Source organism: Melitaea cinxia, chromosome 5 (assembly GCF_905220565.1).
Source record: "Melitaea cinxia chromosome 5, ilMelCinx1.1, whole genome shotgun sequence".
NCBI classification, from domain to species: domain Eukaryota; kingdom Metazoa; phylum Arthropoda; class Insecta; order Lepidoptera; family Nymphalidae; genus Melitaea; species Melitaea cinxia.
In genome coordinates this window covers 15,456,056-15,476,180 of record NC_059398.1, presented here as the reverse complement: position 1 = coordinate 15,476,180, position 20,125 = coordinate 15,456,056, and the positions used below count along the sequence as shown (strand labels likewise).

At 37.5% G+C, this 20,125-nt stretch overlaps 1 protein-coding gene across 1 annotated transcript in view; it reads right to left on the bottom strand.

Moving 5' to 3' along the window:
* The window catches only part of LOC123653697 (echinoderm microtubule-associated protein-like CG42247), a 35,123-nt gene that overhangs the window by 3,850 nt on the left and 11,148 nt on the right, over positions 1-20,125 (bottom strand). The window contains exons 2-13 of the mRNA XM_045589689.1: positions 11,531-11,716; positions 10,777-10,893; positions 10,488-10,618; positions 10,126-10,250; positions 9,154-9,292; positions 8,748-8,897; positions 8,136-8,307; positions 4,082-4,177; positions 1,789-1,926; positions 1,098-1,229; positions 457-585; positions 60-188 (exon numbers count right to left, since the gene is read on the bottom strand). Coding sequence (XP_045445645.1) covers positions 60-188; positions 457-585; positions 1,098-1,229; positions 1,789-1,926; positions 4,082-4,177; positions 8,136-8,307; positions 8,748-8,897; positions 9,154-9,292; positions 10,126-10,250; positions 10,488-10,618; positions 10,777-10,893; positions 11,531-11,716 — 1,644 coding nt within the window. The remainder of the gene's footprint in view (positions 1-59; positions 189-456; positions 586-1,097; positions 1,230-1,788; positions 1,927-4,081; positions 4,178-8,135; positions 8,308-8,747; positions 8,898-9,153; positions 9,293-10,125; positions 10,251-10,487; positions 10,619-10,776; positions 10,894-11,530; positions 11,717-20,125) is intronic.

The following is a 20,125-nucleotide window of genomic DNA, read 5'->3' as shown; positions in this document are numbered from 1 at the left end:
TAAATTGCAGCACGGAGCCGGGTCAGATAGTAGTATACATTATAGTTATGAGAACTTACTTGATTGAATCGCCTTTGCAAAGACCCTTCCATAATATTATTTTTCGTAGTACCTATGTACAAATTACCGTCATTTCTTCCTGGTCGTTGGGGATAAATACTGCGAATACCACCAGCAGATTCAGGTAACTGAAAAAATTATAATAGCTCAAAACACACCAATATACTAGCGATTAAAGTAATAAATATTGTTAACTTGAGATTATTGCAGAACATTACCTAAGTTTGTTATGTACCTAATGCTTAAAATATAGCAATTTTATAATATTGTCAGTTGATTGTTAGTAACCATGACTACGCGTTTTTTTAAGTGCATTAAATGTAAATAAAGGTTTTCATTTCATATATCGTAATCGGTATGACGAGTATTTTGATAGTTATATTTTATTAAAGTTACCTTAGTTTCCGTAATTCTTTTATAATTTTGTAAAGAATCCCAAGCTGCAATTTTTCTGTCCTTTTCTCCGCCCGATATCAAAGTACCTTCAGATAGCATTACTAAAGAACTGATTCCTTTTATATGTGCCTTAAAGAATAAATATTATGTAGTAAATAATCTATAGAAATAAGCCGCCGAAATGTTTAATACGTGCAACTTTCGAACGAAAGCACCTCTTTGATGAAAAAATGCATAGTTATATAAATTAAATTGAATTTTTATAACTGAATTATTTCGAATTGCTGGCTCTGACGTCACGCGAGAAGAGAGATAAATGTGTCACAAGCAAGCAACCCAATATAATAATAGGATACCCAATATAAGTTCCTTGGTCACAAGCCAACGCTTGGACCGATCATGCTTCTCTATCGCTTGTTCTGCGCTTTCGCTTGCACACTCAGTCTCAGACGGAACGTGACACTTTTTCGTGCGTAAAGCCGGTGTTTTTCGATTTATAAGACGTTATCACGTCAATAAAAAAATAGGTACCTATATTCGCAAAAAAAATGAGACTATCTAGAAATTTCACCAGTTCAGCTAGTTGAAAATATTATTCAGAGAATGTATGTATATATCTATGTATTTTAAGTTATATTTACCTCGAACTCCATTCGAACGAAGTACGCTCCATCGCTATCAACGCTATATATGGTTATAAATCCGTCACTGTCAGCAGTAACTACGTCACCGTCTTGTTCAAATTGTAAGGCCGTAACTTGTGTGCGCGCAGGCTTAAAAAAATATAAAAAAATTAAAATCTAACAAATAAAAAAAAACATAGTCTATGTATTTTTATTGTTTCTTATCTTTTTATTTTCAGTTATCAAAGATCTTTGTTTGATTGATTAAAGAATTTATTAATAGCATATTATGCATATATAGGATGTTCGACGTCTAACTGCGTTTGACAAAAGTGAAGTATTATTACTAATTGTCGCATACAACTAAAGAACTACACAAAAAAAAAACGAAATCCTTTTCTCGTAGTTAGAATGTTTTCTATTGTATTATAACCGTGTTTACGTGCTCACGAAACGTATCATACAGACGAGTCTAATAAAGTAGCTAGTTTATTTAAACAAAGTTAAATATAAAAGTGGGCTCGGATTTTTTTACGTGGAACGTGATCTATTACACCTACAGAACACCCGATTTAAAGGAACGCAGTTAGGGGTTGAGCAACTTGTGTAATAATATTGTACATTGAAATGAAACCAAATAAATACTGACTGTTTAATATTGAACTATTCTAATATAGTTTTGTACTTAAAAAAAAAGTTTTGAAAATACCGGTTTTATAATGTCAGTTCTTTCGAAAAATCCGTCTTTCCGTCGATTCCAAAACGCAAGGTGACCTTTGCCGTGTGTAATCAACAAATTGTCGTCGAGAGGATGAAAGGCGGCGCCGGTTAATTCCTCTTGTAGTGTCTGAAACAGAAATTGTGTTGAAGAGAAAACTCATTAGGTTACTTAAAACAGTTCTTGAAATTCATTAACTTTATAGTATACTACTTCATACAGAGTTGATACAAACGAGATTTATTAAATGAATTCTCATATCTATACTAGAGAGAACAGAGTTGTATTTTTGTATTTACCAATTATTTATTTGTAGTGGGCACACTTAATAACTACTGCCGATTTTAAAAATTCTTTCACCAAAGATTGCTACGACATTATTGAGTGACATAGGTCATATTTTACGAAAAAAAAAAAAAAAAAATGGAAGAACCAAATTCGTGTGATACACGCGGCGAAACCATTAGGGGCAAGCTAGTGCTATGTAATGTTGATGAGCTAGATACAAAAAAATAATTGTGTTTGCTCGCAAACGAAAAAAAAACCGACTTCACACAATTACATCGACGAGTAATACAACGTAGATCGACGAAAATAGTCAAATACGCGTTATCAAAGATTACTCAAAAAGTAGTTATCAGATCTCAATAAAATTTATATGTGACCACATGACAAACATCAGCTTTCGATTAAATTAAAAATTATTAAAATGGGTTCACCCAGTAAAAAGTTATTGCGGATTTTCAAGAAGTTCCCTCGATTTCTCTGGGATCCCATCATCAGATCCTGTTTTCCTTATCATGGTACCAAACTAGGGATATCCCCTTTCCAACAAAAAAAGAATTATCAAAATCGGTACACTCAGTAAATAGTTATTGTGGATTTTCAAGAATTTCCATCAATTTCTCTGGGATCCCATCATCAGATCCTGGTTTCCTTATCATGGTACTAAACTTGGGATATCTCCTTTCCAACAAAAAAAGAATTATCAAAATCGATACATCCAGTAGAAAGTTATGCGGTGTAATACAACGTAGGTCGACGAAAAAAGCGTCAAGTAAAAACGCATTATTAGATATAGCTCGAAAAGTAGTTGTTAGATCTCAAATAAATTTAAATGGGACCAATTGGCACATACCACCTTTCGATTAAAAAAACATTTGTCGAAATCGGTCCACACGGTCAAAAGTTCTGATGTAACATACATAAAAAAAAAAAAATACAGTCGAATTGAGAACCTCCTCCTTTTTTGGAAGTCGGTTAAAAAATAATAATAAAACTCGGAAAAACATAAACTTCAATTTAGGCGCAAGATATGCTTACAACTGCCTTTAAACGATTGCTTCTGTTAGAGTGATCTTTATATATATTATTTATTTCTATATAGTACTGTTTTACAAATATACAGATTATAGGTAAACTCTGTAAAGCAGTATCTCGTCAAAAACCTTTTTATAGAGATACTGTATCAATTATAACATTTACAGGTATTAATTACGATGCAAAGAATCCAGTAACATGTATATATATTTGCTTATCATTACATATAATAAAAAGCTTTTAGTATAAAACAGTATGGTACTTTTTTGTCATTTGTATTTAGTTATTTTGGTTTTTTTTTAATTATGATAAAAAAAAATGGAATTTCAACACAGTGGAATTGTAAACGTAACAAAGATAAATTGAATGATATCTTAAATAACAGTTCAATGATTTATACTGTTATAGTTAATCATTACTATAACAGTATAAATCATTCTATCATTGAGCGTTATGGAAAGACACTTTAAAAACCCAAATTACTCTCTCTAAATATTGAACTTAACATCGCACGTTTATTTAATTTAATTCACCGATCAAAATTCTCAGTTTTCTTTGGTTGCTAAGCAATATTTCCACGTAAACTTTGATATTGTATTCGCCAATTGACTTTGCACTATAACAACTTACATATAAAGTCAAATTCCGTTTGTAGTGACAAGTTGTCGTAGCACCTACGTAGCAGCATCGTAGCGGGCGGCGTAGTGGGCGTGTCTTTTATAGCTATACCGAACTTATGTCCAATACAAAGACAATAAAATTTGTTTTGTGTTTACTTTAGAACATATTGCTCTATATCTGCATTTTGTTATTTAACAGACACTTGAAAGAAAAAAAAAACACCATTTATTCCATTCATTCGTAACCGGCATACAATACACCTCTTTTATCACTTTAAGTTTGGTAAATGTATTCAAAAAGTAAGTGTTTAATTGCTTGAGATTGTTTAGGTAAATTGACTTACCGCAACTTTGCCAAGTAAATGTCCCCATTGCCACTGCCAAACCGATAAAATACTTTCACGGCCAGCGTCCACTGCCAACACGTAGCTGCCGCCGTTCTGAAGACAATTAATTGAAAATGTAAATCAAAGTTAAGCAATTGTTAAGTATTTGAATTTTTAACTTACTATGAACAATGAATGTATTTGTGAGTTAAATTAATAGCAAAAAAATGTTCGCTCACTGACTGACTGCGTAGTTCTATATTTTATGAGAAATAAAATCTAATATACAAATAGCCCGTATCACGGTGTTTGTGTCACTCCTCCAAACGACTCGACCTATCGATATTTTTTTTGTATATTTTGTTGGTATTAAAATAGGTCGTAAAATATATTTCATACCGCTATACCGGCGCATACCGGTGATTAGGGGGCCCAGATTATTTTTTCTTTCTATTTAATCTTCATGGGCTTTACAATTCGCATGATAAAATAACTAGTAGTTAATGATTAACAATTTTTTCAGGCGCAGGCACGAAATATAACTATATTTAATGGAGATATTAAGGTCAAAAATCAATGTGGGTTTTATATGTTTGTAATGAATTACGAAACAGATCGCATAAACGTTAGGATTTTTTCTGCTTTTCTGATATTCTAGGTCTTTCAAACTTTTTTAGTTCTAGTTGGTACTATAAGTTACATAAATGTAAATGACTGTCATATTTCTTGACTAACTGTACCCGCGACTGTGTTCGCGATTGGCATCTCTATCATTTGCCTACGTTCAACAATTTCTGTACATTCTTAGTTTTAAGTTATTAAGACCTAATACCGAAGGTTATGATGTGTGTAATTTTTGTACTATCGAACCAAAGACCTTGTAACATTTACACATAAGTACAATTACACAGAAGTTAGAAGGTTAGCAAAATTAAATTTTCGTAAAAGCACATAATGGAACATAAACACGAGGTAGGTTGCTGGTGTTCATGCGTGACTGTGATAGCTGGCTGTTGGCTATATTGCAGATTGGCCCACTTCATATATTCTTTTGCCAAAGTGTGGTCAAACATGCTTACGTTCCGTTTGATGATAAATAGACACTAAAGTTTGTTGATGCTAGCAACACCACAAGCATTGCTAGCGCGCTGTCGATTTAACACCCTCCCCTCCCCAAGAGCTCTAGCTACCTTACTCATCACAGGACCACAACAAGTTCAAGGAGTCGTCTTTCCTTATTTTTCTTCCTCCTGACATCGTCATCAGCTACTTGGCATTCACGCATGTCTCATCGTCCATGCACCTCGTCGTAATAGATATATAAGACGCGCACGTGCGCCTGCGTATGTAGATACAGTGCGGGGTCGCTCACCAGCTGCGAGAAGGCGACGGCCGCCACGCCGGCCTCGAACTCCGCCATGCCGAACACGTGCAGCGTCTGCAGCGTGTCGGTGCTCCAGATGCGCACGTGCGCCTGCGTATGTAGATACAGTGCGGGGTCGCTCACCAGCTGCGAGAAGGCGACGGCCGCCACGCCGGCCTCGAACTCCGCCATGCCGAACACGTGCAGCGTCTGCAGCGTGTCGGTGCTCCAGATGCGCACGTGCGCCTGCGTATGTAGATACAGTGCGGGGTCGCTCACCAGCTGCGAGAAGGCGACGGCCGCCACGCCGGCCTCGAACTCCGCCATGCCGAACACGTGCAGCGTCTGCAGCGTGTCGGTGCTCCAGATGCGCACGTGCGCCTGCGTATGTAGATACAGTGCGGGGTCGCTCACCAGCTGCGAGAAGGCGACGGCCGCCACGCCGGCCTCGAACTCCGCCATGCCGAACACGTGCAGCGTCTGCAGCGTGTCGGTGCTCCAGATGCGCACGTGCGCCTGCGTATGTAGATACAGTGCGGGGTCGCTCACCAGCTGCGAGAAGGCGACGGCCGCCACGCCGGCCTCGAACTCCGCCATGCCGAACACGTGCAGCGTCTGCAGCGTGTCGGTGCTCCAGATGCGCACGTGCGCCTGCGTATGTAGATACAGTGCGGGGTCGCTCACCAGCTGCGAGAAGGCGACGGCCGCCACGCCGGCCTCGAACTCCGCCATGCCGAACACGTGCAGCGTCTGCAGCGTGTCGGTGCTCCAGATGCGCACGTGCGCCTGCGTATGTAGATACAGTGCGGGGTCGCTCACCAGCTGCGAGAAGGCGACGGCCGCCACGCCGGCCTCGAACTCCGCCATGCCGAACACGTGCAGCGTCTGCAGCGTGTCGGTGCTCCAGATGCGCACGTGCGCCTGCGTATGTAGATACAGTGCGGGGTCGCTCACCAGCTGCGAGAAGGCGACGGCCGCCACGCCGGCCTCGAACTCCGCCATGCCGAACACGTGCAGCGTCTGCAGCGTGTCGGTGCTCCAGATGCGCACGTGCGCCTGCGTATGTAGATACAGTGCGGGGTCGCTCACCAGCTGCGAGAAGGCGACGGCCGCCACGCCGGCCTCGAACTCCGCCATGCCGAACACGTGCAGCGTCTGCAGCGTGTCGGTGCTCCAGATGCGCACGTGCGCCTGCGTATGTAGATACAGTGCGGGGTCGCTCACCAGCTGCGAGAAGGCGACGGCCGCCACGCCGGCCTCGAACTCCGCCATGCCGAACACGTGCAGCGTCTGCAGCGTGTCGGTGCTCCAGATGCGCACGTGCGCCTGCGTATGTAGATACAGTGCGGGGTCGCTCACCAGCTGCGAGAAGGCGACGGCCGCCACGCCGGCCTCGAACTCCGCCATGCCGAACACGTGCAGCGTCTGCAGCGTGTCGGTGCTCCAGATGCGCACGTGCGCCTGCGTATGTAGATACAGTGCGGGGTCGCTCACCAGCTGCGAGAAGGCGACGGCCGCCACGCCGGCCTCGAACTCCGCCATGCCGAACACGTGCAGCGTCTGCAGCGTGTCGGTGCTCCAGATGCGCACGTGCGCCTGCGTATGTAGATACAGTGCGGGGTCGCTCACCAGCTGCGAGAAGGCGACGGCCGCCACGCCGGCCTCGAACTCCGCCATGCCGAACACGTGCAGCGTCTGCAGCGTGTCGGTGCTCCAGATGCGCACGTGCGCCTGCGTATGTAGATACAGTGCGGGGTCGCTCACCAGCTGCGAGAAGGCGACGGCCGCCACGCCGGCCTCGAACTCCGCCATGCCGAACACGTGCAGCGTCTGCAGCGTGTCGGTGCTCCAGATGCGCACGTGCGCCTGCGTATGTAGATACAGTGCGGGGTCGCTCACCAGCTGCGAGAAGGCGACGGCCGCCACGCCGGCCTCGAACTCCGCCATGCCGAACACGTGCAGCGTCTGCAGCGTGTCGGTGCTCCAGATGCGCACGTGCGCCTGCGTATGTAGATACAGTGCGGGGTCGCTCACCAGCTGCGAGAAGGCGACGGCCGCCACGCCGGCCTCGAACTCCGCCATGCCGAACACGTGCAGCGTCTGCAGCGTGTCGGTGCTCCAGATGCGCACGTGCGCCTGCGTATGTAGATACAGTGCGGGGTCGCTCACCAGCTGCGAGAAGGCGACGGCCGCCACGCCGGCCTCGAACTCCGCCATGCCGAACACGTGCAGCGTCTGCAGCGTGTCGGTGCTCCAGATGCGCACGTGCGCCTGCGTATGTAGATACAGTGCGGGGTCGCTCACCAGCTGCGAGAAGGCGACGGCCGCCACGCCGGCCTCGAACTCCGCCATGCCGAACACGTGCAGCGTCTGCAGCGTGTCGGTGCTCCAGATGCGCACGTGCGCCTGCGTATGTAGATACAGTGCGGGGTCGCTCACCAGCTGCGAGAAGGCGACGGCCGCCACGCCGGCCTCGAACTCCGCCATGCCGAACACGTGCAGCGTCTGCAGCGTGTCGGTGCTCCAGATGCGCACGTGCGCCTGCGTATGTAGATACAGTGCGGGGTCGCTCACCAGCTGCGAGAAGGCGACGGCCGCCACGCCGGCCTCGAACTCCGCCATGCCGAACACGTGCAGCGTCTGCAGCGTGTCGGTGCTCCAGATGCGCACGTGCGCCTGCGTATGTAGATACAGTGCGGGGTCGCTCACCAGCTGCGAGAAGGCGACGGCCGCCACGCCGGCCTCGAACTCCGCCATGCCGAACACGTGCAGCGTCTGCAGCGTGTCGGTGCTCCAGATGCGCACGTGCGCCTGCGCGCGCCGCCCGCGCCCCGCGCGCTGCCCGCTCGCCACCAGCTCGCGCGACGGGTGCAGCTCCATGCTGTCACAGTACACGGGCGTCATTCACGCTCTGCTCTAGTTGTGGAGGGATGGATATTTGTATTTACAAATAGTCTTGTTAGTTCTTGTGGGTCTCCCCACCGCGCCTCAGAGAGCATGTTAAGCTGTCGGTCTAGGTTGTTATCATGTACACTTGATAGCGATCGTTACTCGTAGTAGGGAATATATCTGCAGACTCGCATTGGAGCAGCGTGGTGCATTAAGCGCTGATCCTTCTCCTACATAGAAAAAGAGGATCGATAACTGGGAAACTTTAAACATTTTTTATTTCCGTGACCTTGGTTGTTGTAAAGTATTCGAAACGTCGGACTTCTCAAAAAACATAGTAAACCGCGATAAAATCGGAAAAACTTGTTTTATTATAATGATTAAACATATTTCACGTTTATTTTCATCAAAAAGTTAAAATATACCACTCACCATTGTATATCTTCTGTGTGACCAGTATAGTGTCTCTGAGACTCTTCGTCTCGGTCATACATGACTGCCACAGCTGCGACATAGTACAATAGCTCCCCAGTTGGTAACACCCACAAATTACGTCGAGAATCGGTTCCGCGATAACCATATCTGTAAAGAAAACAATTATTAAATTATACTTACATTTAAAAACTCAGACATTTATAAAAATAGTCTTTGAGTGACGTAAAACCTAATTTTTATGTTATTTAACATGATTTATTTTGAAAGGTACTTATTGTTAGTCTTCTATCACGAAATTTTAAAAATTTGAAAGAGTTTGCAAATAAAGTCTTATAACATGTTTTCAATCAATGTGTTTTCATTTTCTTATTAGAAAATTTATTACTTAGTTTCTTTTACTTACACCCATTCAAGCTGCATCTTCTTTTCTGGTGGAGTGTTGTCGATAGGCGCGTGGTGAATGGGCGGGTAGAACGTACGTCGCAGCCCACGAATCGTCACCCTGATGGGCTCCTCTTTCAGTACTTCTAAAAGTGTGTAGTCTGAAGGAGTAATTTTACATCATACACACATAACATTATTGTTGCATGAGTATTAAATTATTTACTATGTGTGATGTGTACTTTAGCAAAAAATCATCTAGCCCTATATAAAAAATACCTAGTAAAACGGAATTATATATATATATATTCTTATTACAGTGAACACAGCATGCAATTTTGACATGTTCAGCTTAAGCTAATCACAGAAATATATTACACGATGAGAGAACCTAAATTCTAATAACGCTTATGTAACCATTTATTACCAAACAAACATAAAAAATAATAATTGTGGTTGCTAGCGAACGAAAAAAAAATGACTTTAATTACATCGACAAGTAATACAACGTAAGTAGACGAAAAAAATTAATAAGCGCACTAGTTGTCACTACGATTTTCGAGGGTTTCCCTCGATTTCTCTGGGATTCTATCATTAGATCCAGGTTTCCTTACCACCCTTGGCCGCGCCTATCGCCTTTCCAACAAAAAAAGAATTATCAAAATCGTTTCATAAACGACGAAGTTATCCCCGAACATACATAAAAAAATAAATAAGTATATATATATATATATATATATATATATATATATATATATAACCTCCTCCTTTTTTGAAGTCGGTTAATAACAAATTCAGGACGACTAGAAAACACTTTACAATACAAGAAAATATGCACAAAATAAAAAGATAGTCAATATGCCACTATGTAGCTATTATAGTAAATTTATCGATATGTTACACAATAAAAAAAAAATACAATTTAATGATCTGAAATCTTTGAGATAACTATGTATGAATGTGATAATATATACAATAATGTGGTTTCGAATACCTGAGTTGCGTATAATTTCCCCCTCTGGGGCGTATAAGACCCTCGGGCGACTCTTGCTCCTCGCTCGCCGCCCGCGAGTATCGTCGGAAACTGGTATTGCTGCTACATTTGCTCTTGAACGAGATCTAAGACAAAACAAACAGTATTCGGAAACTCATTAGCTCTTCATAACTATAAAATAGTTTTATGGAATTTCGTGTAAATTTTTACGTTTCTCATTTTACAGGACGAAAATTATCAATAAACTTTGTGTTAAATTTCATTTTCTACGTAATGAATAGCTCATAATAAAGTATAATGTTGAGCTTTCAATAACAACAGTTATTGTACAACTAAAAATATCAAGTCAGTATATAAATTACCTCCGTATTGGTGATTCTATTGGCAGTGGAGCGCTAATCCCTGGACTCAACGCTGGCGGAACCATCGCTGTGCCTAAATAAAATGTCTCAACATCGGCAAATTCGTTTCGTAACTGAGAAAAACTTCGCACCTGTATAACAGAAAAGTAGAAATAATTGTTTCAGTAATTTCTTTTCTTATACTTACTCATAAAAGGACTACAAAATGTAGCAATATTTCGAAATATTTTTTTAATCAATAAATAACTAAACAACTAAGGCGGGTCACATAACCGCGATGCTTTATTACCTCTTGTCCGGTAATTGTGTACATTCTCTTCGCTCCACTCATTTTTAAAACTTGCCCTAAATCTTCTAGGACCTCTTCAAATGGTTGCGTCGTGCGTAGATTTAACAAAACACGACACTAAAAAGAGTTTTAATTAAAAATAATTATACAACGTTCGTCCATATCAAATTGTTTCATTGTTGAACTACGAAGGTAATATAGCTGCTTTCTATGAGCGCATGACCTCAAAATTCACCTAACAATTTTTCATTGAAAACGTCTTATTAGAACAATCGCAAAGTTCTAAGTAAACGGTTCGACGGTCATAGTTATTGTGGCCCTAAGGTACATTAATAATAGGGTGGTGTTATAAAAAAAATAAAAGTAAATTTGAAATTTAACTGTTTCGTGCAACTTTACGATTAAATGTGTCGAGCGATAAGTATCCTTTGAATTGTTAATACAATTTTAACGAAAGAAAAACTTGTATATTTAAATGAGAAATTTATGGAGTAAAAAATATTAAATGAGGAATATTCTACATGATACCATTTCTCAAATACACATGCAACTTTTTGTGTATACAAACACGATATAATTGAAATTTTACATATTCATTTTAACATTAAAGAAAATATATTCTGCAGTTGAAGAGTTTGACGAACTGTATTTTTATTTAAAATCGTTACTTTAATCTAATTTTTAGACGATGTGTTTTAGGGGAAAACGTAATAAAAATATCCACTTTTGTTAGATTTTAACACGATAATTTTACCTGTATAGAATGATCCATGTTATTTATAATTCGAATCACTCTCCCACTGGTAGACTTGCCACCCCCAGGAGGGGGAGCGTCGGACTCGGCGACCGACTGCTTGCGAGTACCAGCGCGGGACCACCCGCTTGTCCCGGTTGCCGTCCCGCCGTACCACATCCCGTTTTTCTTTCCGTAACTAGCAGCCTGCACGCAGAATATACGTATATTAACATGAATAATAATCTTGAATATTATAGGTATTATAATGTATTTATTATTTATTCTTTAGTAACGAAATAAATTATAGATATACGCAAATCTGTTGTATCGTAGCTTTTAAACGGGTACCTTTTTATTATTATATTTCAACGCCGTACTTTTATAATTTTTCTAATATTATTTAGTTTTCAGTCTGATCACAAAATTTATAAATATTTGTATGACATTAATGGTTACCATGGTTGGTTTAAATTCGTTTATGTGATGTTTTATGAATAAGTTTAAAGACAACAATCAACTAAATAAAGAATAGATTCGAGATATACATAACTCCCCAGAGAGAGTGAAAGACTATATAAAGTATATACTATCAAAATCAGGTTTCATTATTGTATATATTTTTATTTCTATATTATATTTAAATTTGTTTTATTTTTCGTTTCTTCACGTCATTCTAGTCTTTTCGTGACCATTCAACTTCGTTCAGCAAATTGAATTTTCGATGGTACTTCTTATATCTTTTATAGCATAATTTGATTTTACTGCATTTTCGATAATGATGTATAATCATTTAGAATCGGTACAAGCTCCGCACCTGACACAATTTGCACTCTAGGTACAAGGTAAAGCAACTTGTAAATTTCACTAAACACACAAGTGATCCAACAAATTTTTAAAACATACCTACGTAACCGCCTTCTTTTCTAAACATCTATTTACTTAAGCTAAAATTGTGCAAAGAAAGCCTGTTTATATGGAACTAAATAAAATAGGAATATTAGGTACATTACAAATTTCAAATAAATTTTAAATTAAAAAGTTTTGTATAACTTTCACATTTTTGTTTGGTCTGTAAAACTCCATTTAACGAGGCATTAAAACAATTTTATAGTTATTGTTAGGAATTTCATTTCCACCCTGTCGATGGCGGCGAATATTTTTTGTTATTTCTTATAAATACCTTTTAACCTAGTTTACTTATGACGACCGATTTCATGCGAAGTATTACATTACTAGCGTGAAATTAATGCTATGTTACCTGCGTCGGTTACAAAAGAATTTGTAAGGAAATGTATGACGAATGTTGTTTTGCATTCAACTCGAAAACTTATATCATTTCTCGAAACAATTTCATTGATGAGACAAAAAATTGTTTTTTATGAATTTTTATACATAAATAAATGACCCGGTGAATTTCGTATCATCTACATATACCATATTTGTGCAAAATTTTAACAAAGGACTTTTTTGATAACCACGTAACAATTTTTTTGACAAAAGACAGATGTTTCACAGCTAGAAACATTTTGTATTGGAAAATTAAATTGTCGACTAGTATTTTCTTTTATTATTTATGTTTCTTACCGCTTAATATATATATTTATACACCCTATATAATATATACTAGTATATAGTGTATATATATATACACTAGCTGACCCCACAAACGTTGTTTTGCCATATATGTTATTAGCCTCCTTAATCCCCCCCCCCTTTAACTTAGGGGTATGAAAAATAGATGTTGGCCGATTCTCAAACCTACCCAATATGTACACAAAATTTCATAAAAATCGGTCAAGCCGTTTCAGAAGAGTACTGTAACTAACATTGTGACACGAAAATGTTACATATATATATATATATATAAATAAATATAGATATATATTTGTAACTTACCATATTATCTGTGACAGTCAAATTGACTGCGCTTTTAGCGTAGTAACGAATTCTTAGTCGCGATATTTTGCAAAGTTCGACCGACTTGAGCAACTGACGAGTAACCACTGACGATGGTAAACAATACCGCCACGATAACGGTCAAATTATGCTGACGTCCTTGGCCGATGGTACTGACCGTACGCCAAGGACACCTCTTATCGTATGCGTGTAATTAGAACATACAATCAATGCGACCTTCTGAACCAGTTACCAAGATTTAGCCGATTTTTCGGTGAAATGTTGATTGTCGACTTATTCACGTGTAAGTGAAGAGAAAATTTGTCGCGGACGAGGCCACGTCAGAAATTGCTGCATAGCAAGCGAACGGCGCGCTGCGGTGTTTTGTGGGCTTAGTACGAGTGAAAATGATTTTGATTTGTCTTTCTCTAATGATTTCTTTGTAACGGACAACAGTGACGTAAGACTTATTACCGCTAACAATTATCGCGCGAGAATTGCAATTGTTGAAAATGTATGTGATTTATGACCTCTCATTAGTAACATATATGTTTCGTACACATTACAATTGAGAATAAATAAAGCACGCCACTATTTGAATATGCATAAAGAAATATAAGATTATGGTGAAACATAACAAGCGTGTAAAATATTCGGTCTTTATTCGGTCTCGCTAATTGTTTTTGTAATTAAGCGGAGGATTATTTAATACAAAAAAGATTTAACATTTTTGTGGTTAGTGTTATATAATATGAGTGATTTTATTTATATTTTTGAGTAATTTTTTATTCCGATTTATTCAAGTAGGGAAAATGACGGAGTTTTCGTTAGAATATTTACATAACTAAAACTGAGTATGCTGTGGACGCGACGAATAGAAGTATTGTTTGTAATGAGTGATAAAAATTGAAAATGCTAATTATAAAGAAATAAGTACCATTTTTACTCTTTAAATTAAGAAAGTATAATTCAAATATAACATAAGAAATTAAATATTCGGTAAGTAATAAAGAAAATAATCACAAAAGAGAACTACTTTTTCTTCCATTATTGATAGCTTTTTTTGAATATTAGTATTTAATAAATCTATGATATACTCACAGGAGGCTCTGGTGTGTAAACTGGCAGTGAAATGACGGTGAATGGATCCTCATCACTGTCAAGCATCGAGCACCTAGCTGGCGAGTACCAGCGGTTTCGGCACGGTCGCCACACTTTTGTATCTTGCTTAGATACTGGTTTTATTTAAATATTTGACTTTACACCTATTACACTTTTATGAGGACCTTGACATTTAATCAAAATAAGCATATGTTAATTTTTGTACTCTGTTACCTGTAAAAGAATTCTTAATAATTCATTCCTGCTATATTTTTGATTTGACTTATTTGTGTTATTAAGTAAATATTTGCAGTGATGTAGAAATGAATCTATAAGTTGAAGTTGTACTGCGTAATTAGTAATTTATATCAATGAAAGTATCAAACTGTTTTTAAAGTCTCTGAATGTCAGTCGCGTTCGTCACCTTTACTTAAGTTCAAGAACCCAGTAAAGTCTAAGGAACTACTCCAAGTTCACAATTAAGCACTTTTGAATGCAGTACTACAATAAATAATATACAAAGATAAAGTACAACAATATTTCTTGCGATTAAAGTAAATTTTTTAAGTGATTATAAAAAAGGGATATTTTAAAAAACTTTACATATCTAACAATTTTTTACATCATTATTATTTTATTATTATAACTCCAAAAGAAGGTATTTATTAAACTTTTAATAAATATCAGGTATACATATTTGAGTTTACATAATTATCAAAAAAGAAAAATACCTAGATAAATACTTTTTATTATTAGCGTTTAATTTTTTACAGTCATTTGGAAATCATACGGAGAAATACATATTGCTTCTTAGAATTGATTACTTCAGCTTCAACATAAACTGGCTACGAAGGCGACTGTGATTGTTTACACTTATATGTGTATGCGGTAGTGACGTCGGTCCGGTCATCCGGTGCATCGGACATTTGCATATAGAGTGTGAACTGTACGATACTTGATTTGAACAGAAAATTACGGGTGCTTGCCGGATATTCTACCTTGGGGTCGCCTTGAGAGATTACACGCGGCCGTGTAGATATTATATTATCAAATAAATTTGAAATATAACGATGTGTTATTACATATGACCTAGGTAAATAGCTAAATAATTAGGTCACAAAAATTATTTGAGTCTAATAATGTTCATTCGATTGGTTAAGGTCGTTTCAGTTATTCCTACTACTTACTCGAGATTGTATTTTAAAAATGTATGTCGTATGTTAAATGCCGTATAATGAACGCACCCGTTTTCATGGTATTCTATAATAAAATTAATAGATAGTATAAATTTTAGGATGAGTACATAACATGACTATATATTCTTCTACGTGACATTGGCGAAATCATCTGTGCTCATTTGGCACTATTGAAAGCCATTTTAACCTGAAGAAGAAGAAGAAGAAGAAGACCATATATTTAGAAATATTATTCTTTGAGCTCAGATACATGTATAAGTCTTTAGATTTGTACAGTACGTAAGTACATAATAATATTTATAAAACTCTTAAAATCAATCAATGTAACATTTCGATACATTTTCGATAGACTATGCTAATTCACTACGCACTGGCACAGGTAAGTACTGCCTAATCTCAGAGAGCACGTAACAAAGCCGTCAGTCCCGGTTGTTATCATGACCTGATGACAATCCTTGCTTATACCAGAAAAATAGTTTGCTATTTGCTAAGTAGTAGTGGTACAGTGTAGAGAATAAAGCTCCAACCATTCTCCTATGTGAAGCTTTTGCCTAGTGGTAGGAGGTAAAATCATATATAGTTTAGGTTTCAGTTAACGGTGTGTTAAAAAGAATAATTGCGAAGTTTCTTGCCGATTCTTCTCTACATAATCTACATTCATAAGTGGTTCTTTAACTATACTTAAATTATTAAAAATAAATGTAATTTTAATTTGTGAACCACAACTTAGAAGTGCTTTTGAAACCAACTTTTATATACTTAGGTTATATGGATAAAATGGAGAGTGTCATAAGTAGCGAAAGTCATTCGTCTATATGAACTTTACTAACAATTAACTGGTAACAAAGAAAAAAAAATTTAGCGTTATAAGTAAGGGCGTTACTTCTAGGGCTGTCGACGGTAAATATCGTATTTCACACGCGACGAATGCTTTACTAAGTCACGTAACAACATGTAAATTTTATGATATAATGTAAAGATATATAAGTCGATTGATTGATATCTTTTAAAAGATGTTATATAAAATAATAATATGAAACGATTAAAGAAAATACCGTGTATATACGACAAAAATTAACATATGTATAATTCAATCCAAATTCAGACATATTTGATAACTCTGAGTGAAATTTGTTAACGAACATGCTTTAACTGAAAATCTGAAATTATAGCAATATGGCGATAAATAGTATTGCAAAAAAATAAAAATGTATATTAATAATTTAAATGTGATTATTTATGATAAGAGGAAAAAAGTATAAATAAATTGCTGGAAATTAAAATGTTGTTTAAAACTTCACAGTTTTTTTTTAATATCTTCACTGACGGGTTTATAATAATAGGATATCAGTGAAGGAAAATTCTAAAACATTTTGAAACTAAAAATAAAATTTGTAAAAATTGGATAGCATAATAATGACAATTACTACTAACAAACAATTAATACTATCACAAATTTGTGAAATCGTGTGAACCAGTATTAAATAATATTGTTATTCATCACACTATCACTACGAAGACACTTTCACTTTATATCTATAACTTATCTATTATTGTTAAAATAATTTTAAAGATACGTCCTCGTTTCGAGCCGTCATATAGGGTACTAGACCCGACTCCAACAGCTGATGAATCCGCACCAACAAAACAAAGTTCTACTTGTAAAATACAAAACGACCTAACCTCTTCATATCCAACTGTATAAAGAACCTTATCCAAAGGAAATAGAGTATTAATTAGTACGGCAGTAAATGCGCATAGTTCGGTTCGTATCCAAACACTATATAGATTTGAATACCGCTTTGGCGCGGCGGGGGCTGGACGGCGACCAAGGTCACTCTCGGCTTATCCACGCAACCCTTACCAAACCTATGGTACAAAGCCGATGTGTATCGAGACCCTGCACAATTAAGACTTTTATGGAGGTTTCTCGTGCTAAATATTGAGGAAAGGCTTTCAAGCGACACGCGACCCGATAAGCTTATTCAGGATTACGCATTATAAAAATTAACTAAAATTAGGCGAAGGTTGGAACAAAGTATTGAACCTTGATCTAATTATATAAATCGTTGGATTTCTTGGCATGATCGTAATGTTAATGAATTGTAGACACGAGCGCCTTTTACACCTCCGAAAGTACGAAAGTTTAATAATTTATCTTTTTTTTTTAAATAAATAAATAAATAAATATTTACACAATACACACACGGTCGTCTGTTCCTAAAGTAAGCAGCTTAATGCTTGTGTTATAGGTAACAGCCGACTGGTATATAGCTACATATTTTTTTTTCGATAAACATACTTATAAATAATACATAATATATAAATACATAAATAAATATTTGTATTACACCCAGACTCGGGGTGGGAATCGAACCCACAACCCTCGGAGCAGAAAACAAGGCCACTACAAACTGCGCCAACGGGCTAGTCGTCGTATCTGTTTTACTATTAAGAAAAAAAGGTAAATATAATTCAAATAAAATAAAGGTTGTATTGTGACATTTCTTTGTTGCTTCAGAGCATTAAGAAATAAATTTGTATTTAAAGGAAATCGTAAGTGAATAATTTAGAAATATTTCGGATATTACGTAAAGATCATACATCTACATTATATAATAAAATGTATACGCAATAAGTTAAGCTAGCTTAAACGTCCAACTTCCTTGTAATTTTGCCATATCATGCACTCGCCTTTAAACACTATTCAATACTGACCTATATCCCTAATTTCGACACCCAGTCGATACTACTGTCTATACGAAAGTGCAACTTATGCATTTTCGTTAGATCCAAACACAATACATTTTTGTTTACTTTGTAATTATTATCCCACCAAAAACATTTTCATGTAAAATGTTGCCAAGACGAGATCATATGGCTCGCATTGTCAAAAAGTTATTAGATCTCATGTAGAGCCAAGCTTCTAACTCTACACGCCCTAACTCTACAGACCCTAACTTTACAAACTCTACACCTTAGTCAAAATATGTGGCTTGGTCGTTTCCGTGGGCGTAAGGTGAAAAATTTATTCACTGTTTATTACTTTTCTGTTATACAATAGTTCTATTAAAGAAAAAATAAAAAGAAGAAGAATAATTGATATACATATATTACAAATAAAAATAAAAAGAGAATATATATATATATAAATGAGACAGGAAAGTCGTCATCTACAACATCGGCAGCCGGTAGTAACGAAACGGCCAAGCCACATATTTTTACTAAGGTGTAGAGTTTGTAAAGTTAGGGTCTGTAGAGTTAGGGCGTGTAGAGTTAGAAGCTTGGCTCTACATGAGATCTAATAACTTTTTGACAATGCGAGCCATATGATCTCGTCTTGGCAACATTTTACATGAAAATGTTTTTGGTGGGATTTCACTTCTTTTTGTAAGTTGCTTATGACAATATTATAGTTGCATTTTACCTCCAACACATTTTATACCATAAATATCATCCAATCTTCACAATATTCGGTTTAAGCACGCTGTTTTTGATTTTATGTTGAACTGATATGCAAACGGTGACCTCCGCCAAAATTTAAATACCAAAATTACAAAATGTAAATTTTCGACATAAACTAATAACCGATTTTTATTTTTTATGTATTTTATTATTATTATTAATAACAAGGAGTCCCATATCCATTTTCAGACCTCTAGCATCAAAATTTGCGGAAGTCTCATACAAACTTCCATCTCCTAGTTTAAGGGGTTGGGGGGTAAAAGTTCCAAGTTTTAGAATTTTTTTGTTGTTTGTGTACTAATACTAGCTTACATACCAAATTTCAGCTTTCTGGGACTTCAGGAAGTACACTATGAATTTTGATGATCATCAGTGAGTGACGAAATCGGGGTTTTTTAGATATCAATAAAATCTAAAGTATAAAAGCTATGCAATTGAAACTTTATATGTTTAATAAGTCCGCTATTGACATCATATCCCCAAAATTTTGTTTATCTGGTATAATCCAAACCCAAGTTATGAGGGTTCAAAAAAACGACGAAGCGCTTCGAGAAAAGATAGGTAGTGCTTTTCGTTTTTTTTTTTTTGGCTCGTCTTGGCGGGGGCACTACCGTGCCCCCAGATATGAATTAAATCGTAAGTTTCTAGTTCAAACAATGTTGATAATATGGAGGTAGAGGATATAAAATGCGAATTTGTCGTAAGTCTTTATGATGTGATAAATAAACTTTTAATCACGCAAATAGAAAAAATCTTTCATTAATGTGCTTAATTCGTCATACCTATTACCTTCCTTTTTCTTTTGAAAAGTTTTCAAAGTAAATTTATATGAATACGACTAATTGTGTTAATGTATTTGTTAGAGCGTGTTCATATTTTTAACCAACTTCAAAAAAGGAGGTTCTCAATTTGCCTGTATTTTTAAATGTGTGGTTTAATGATGATGATTCTTTTT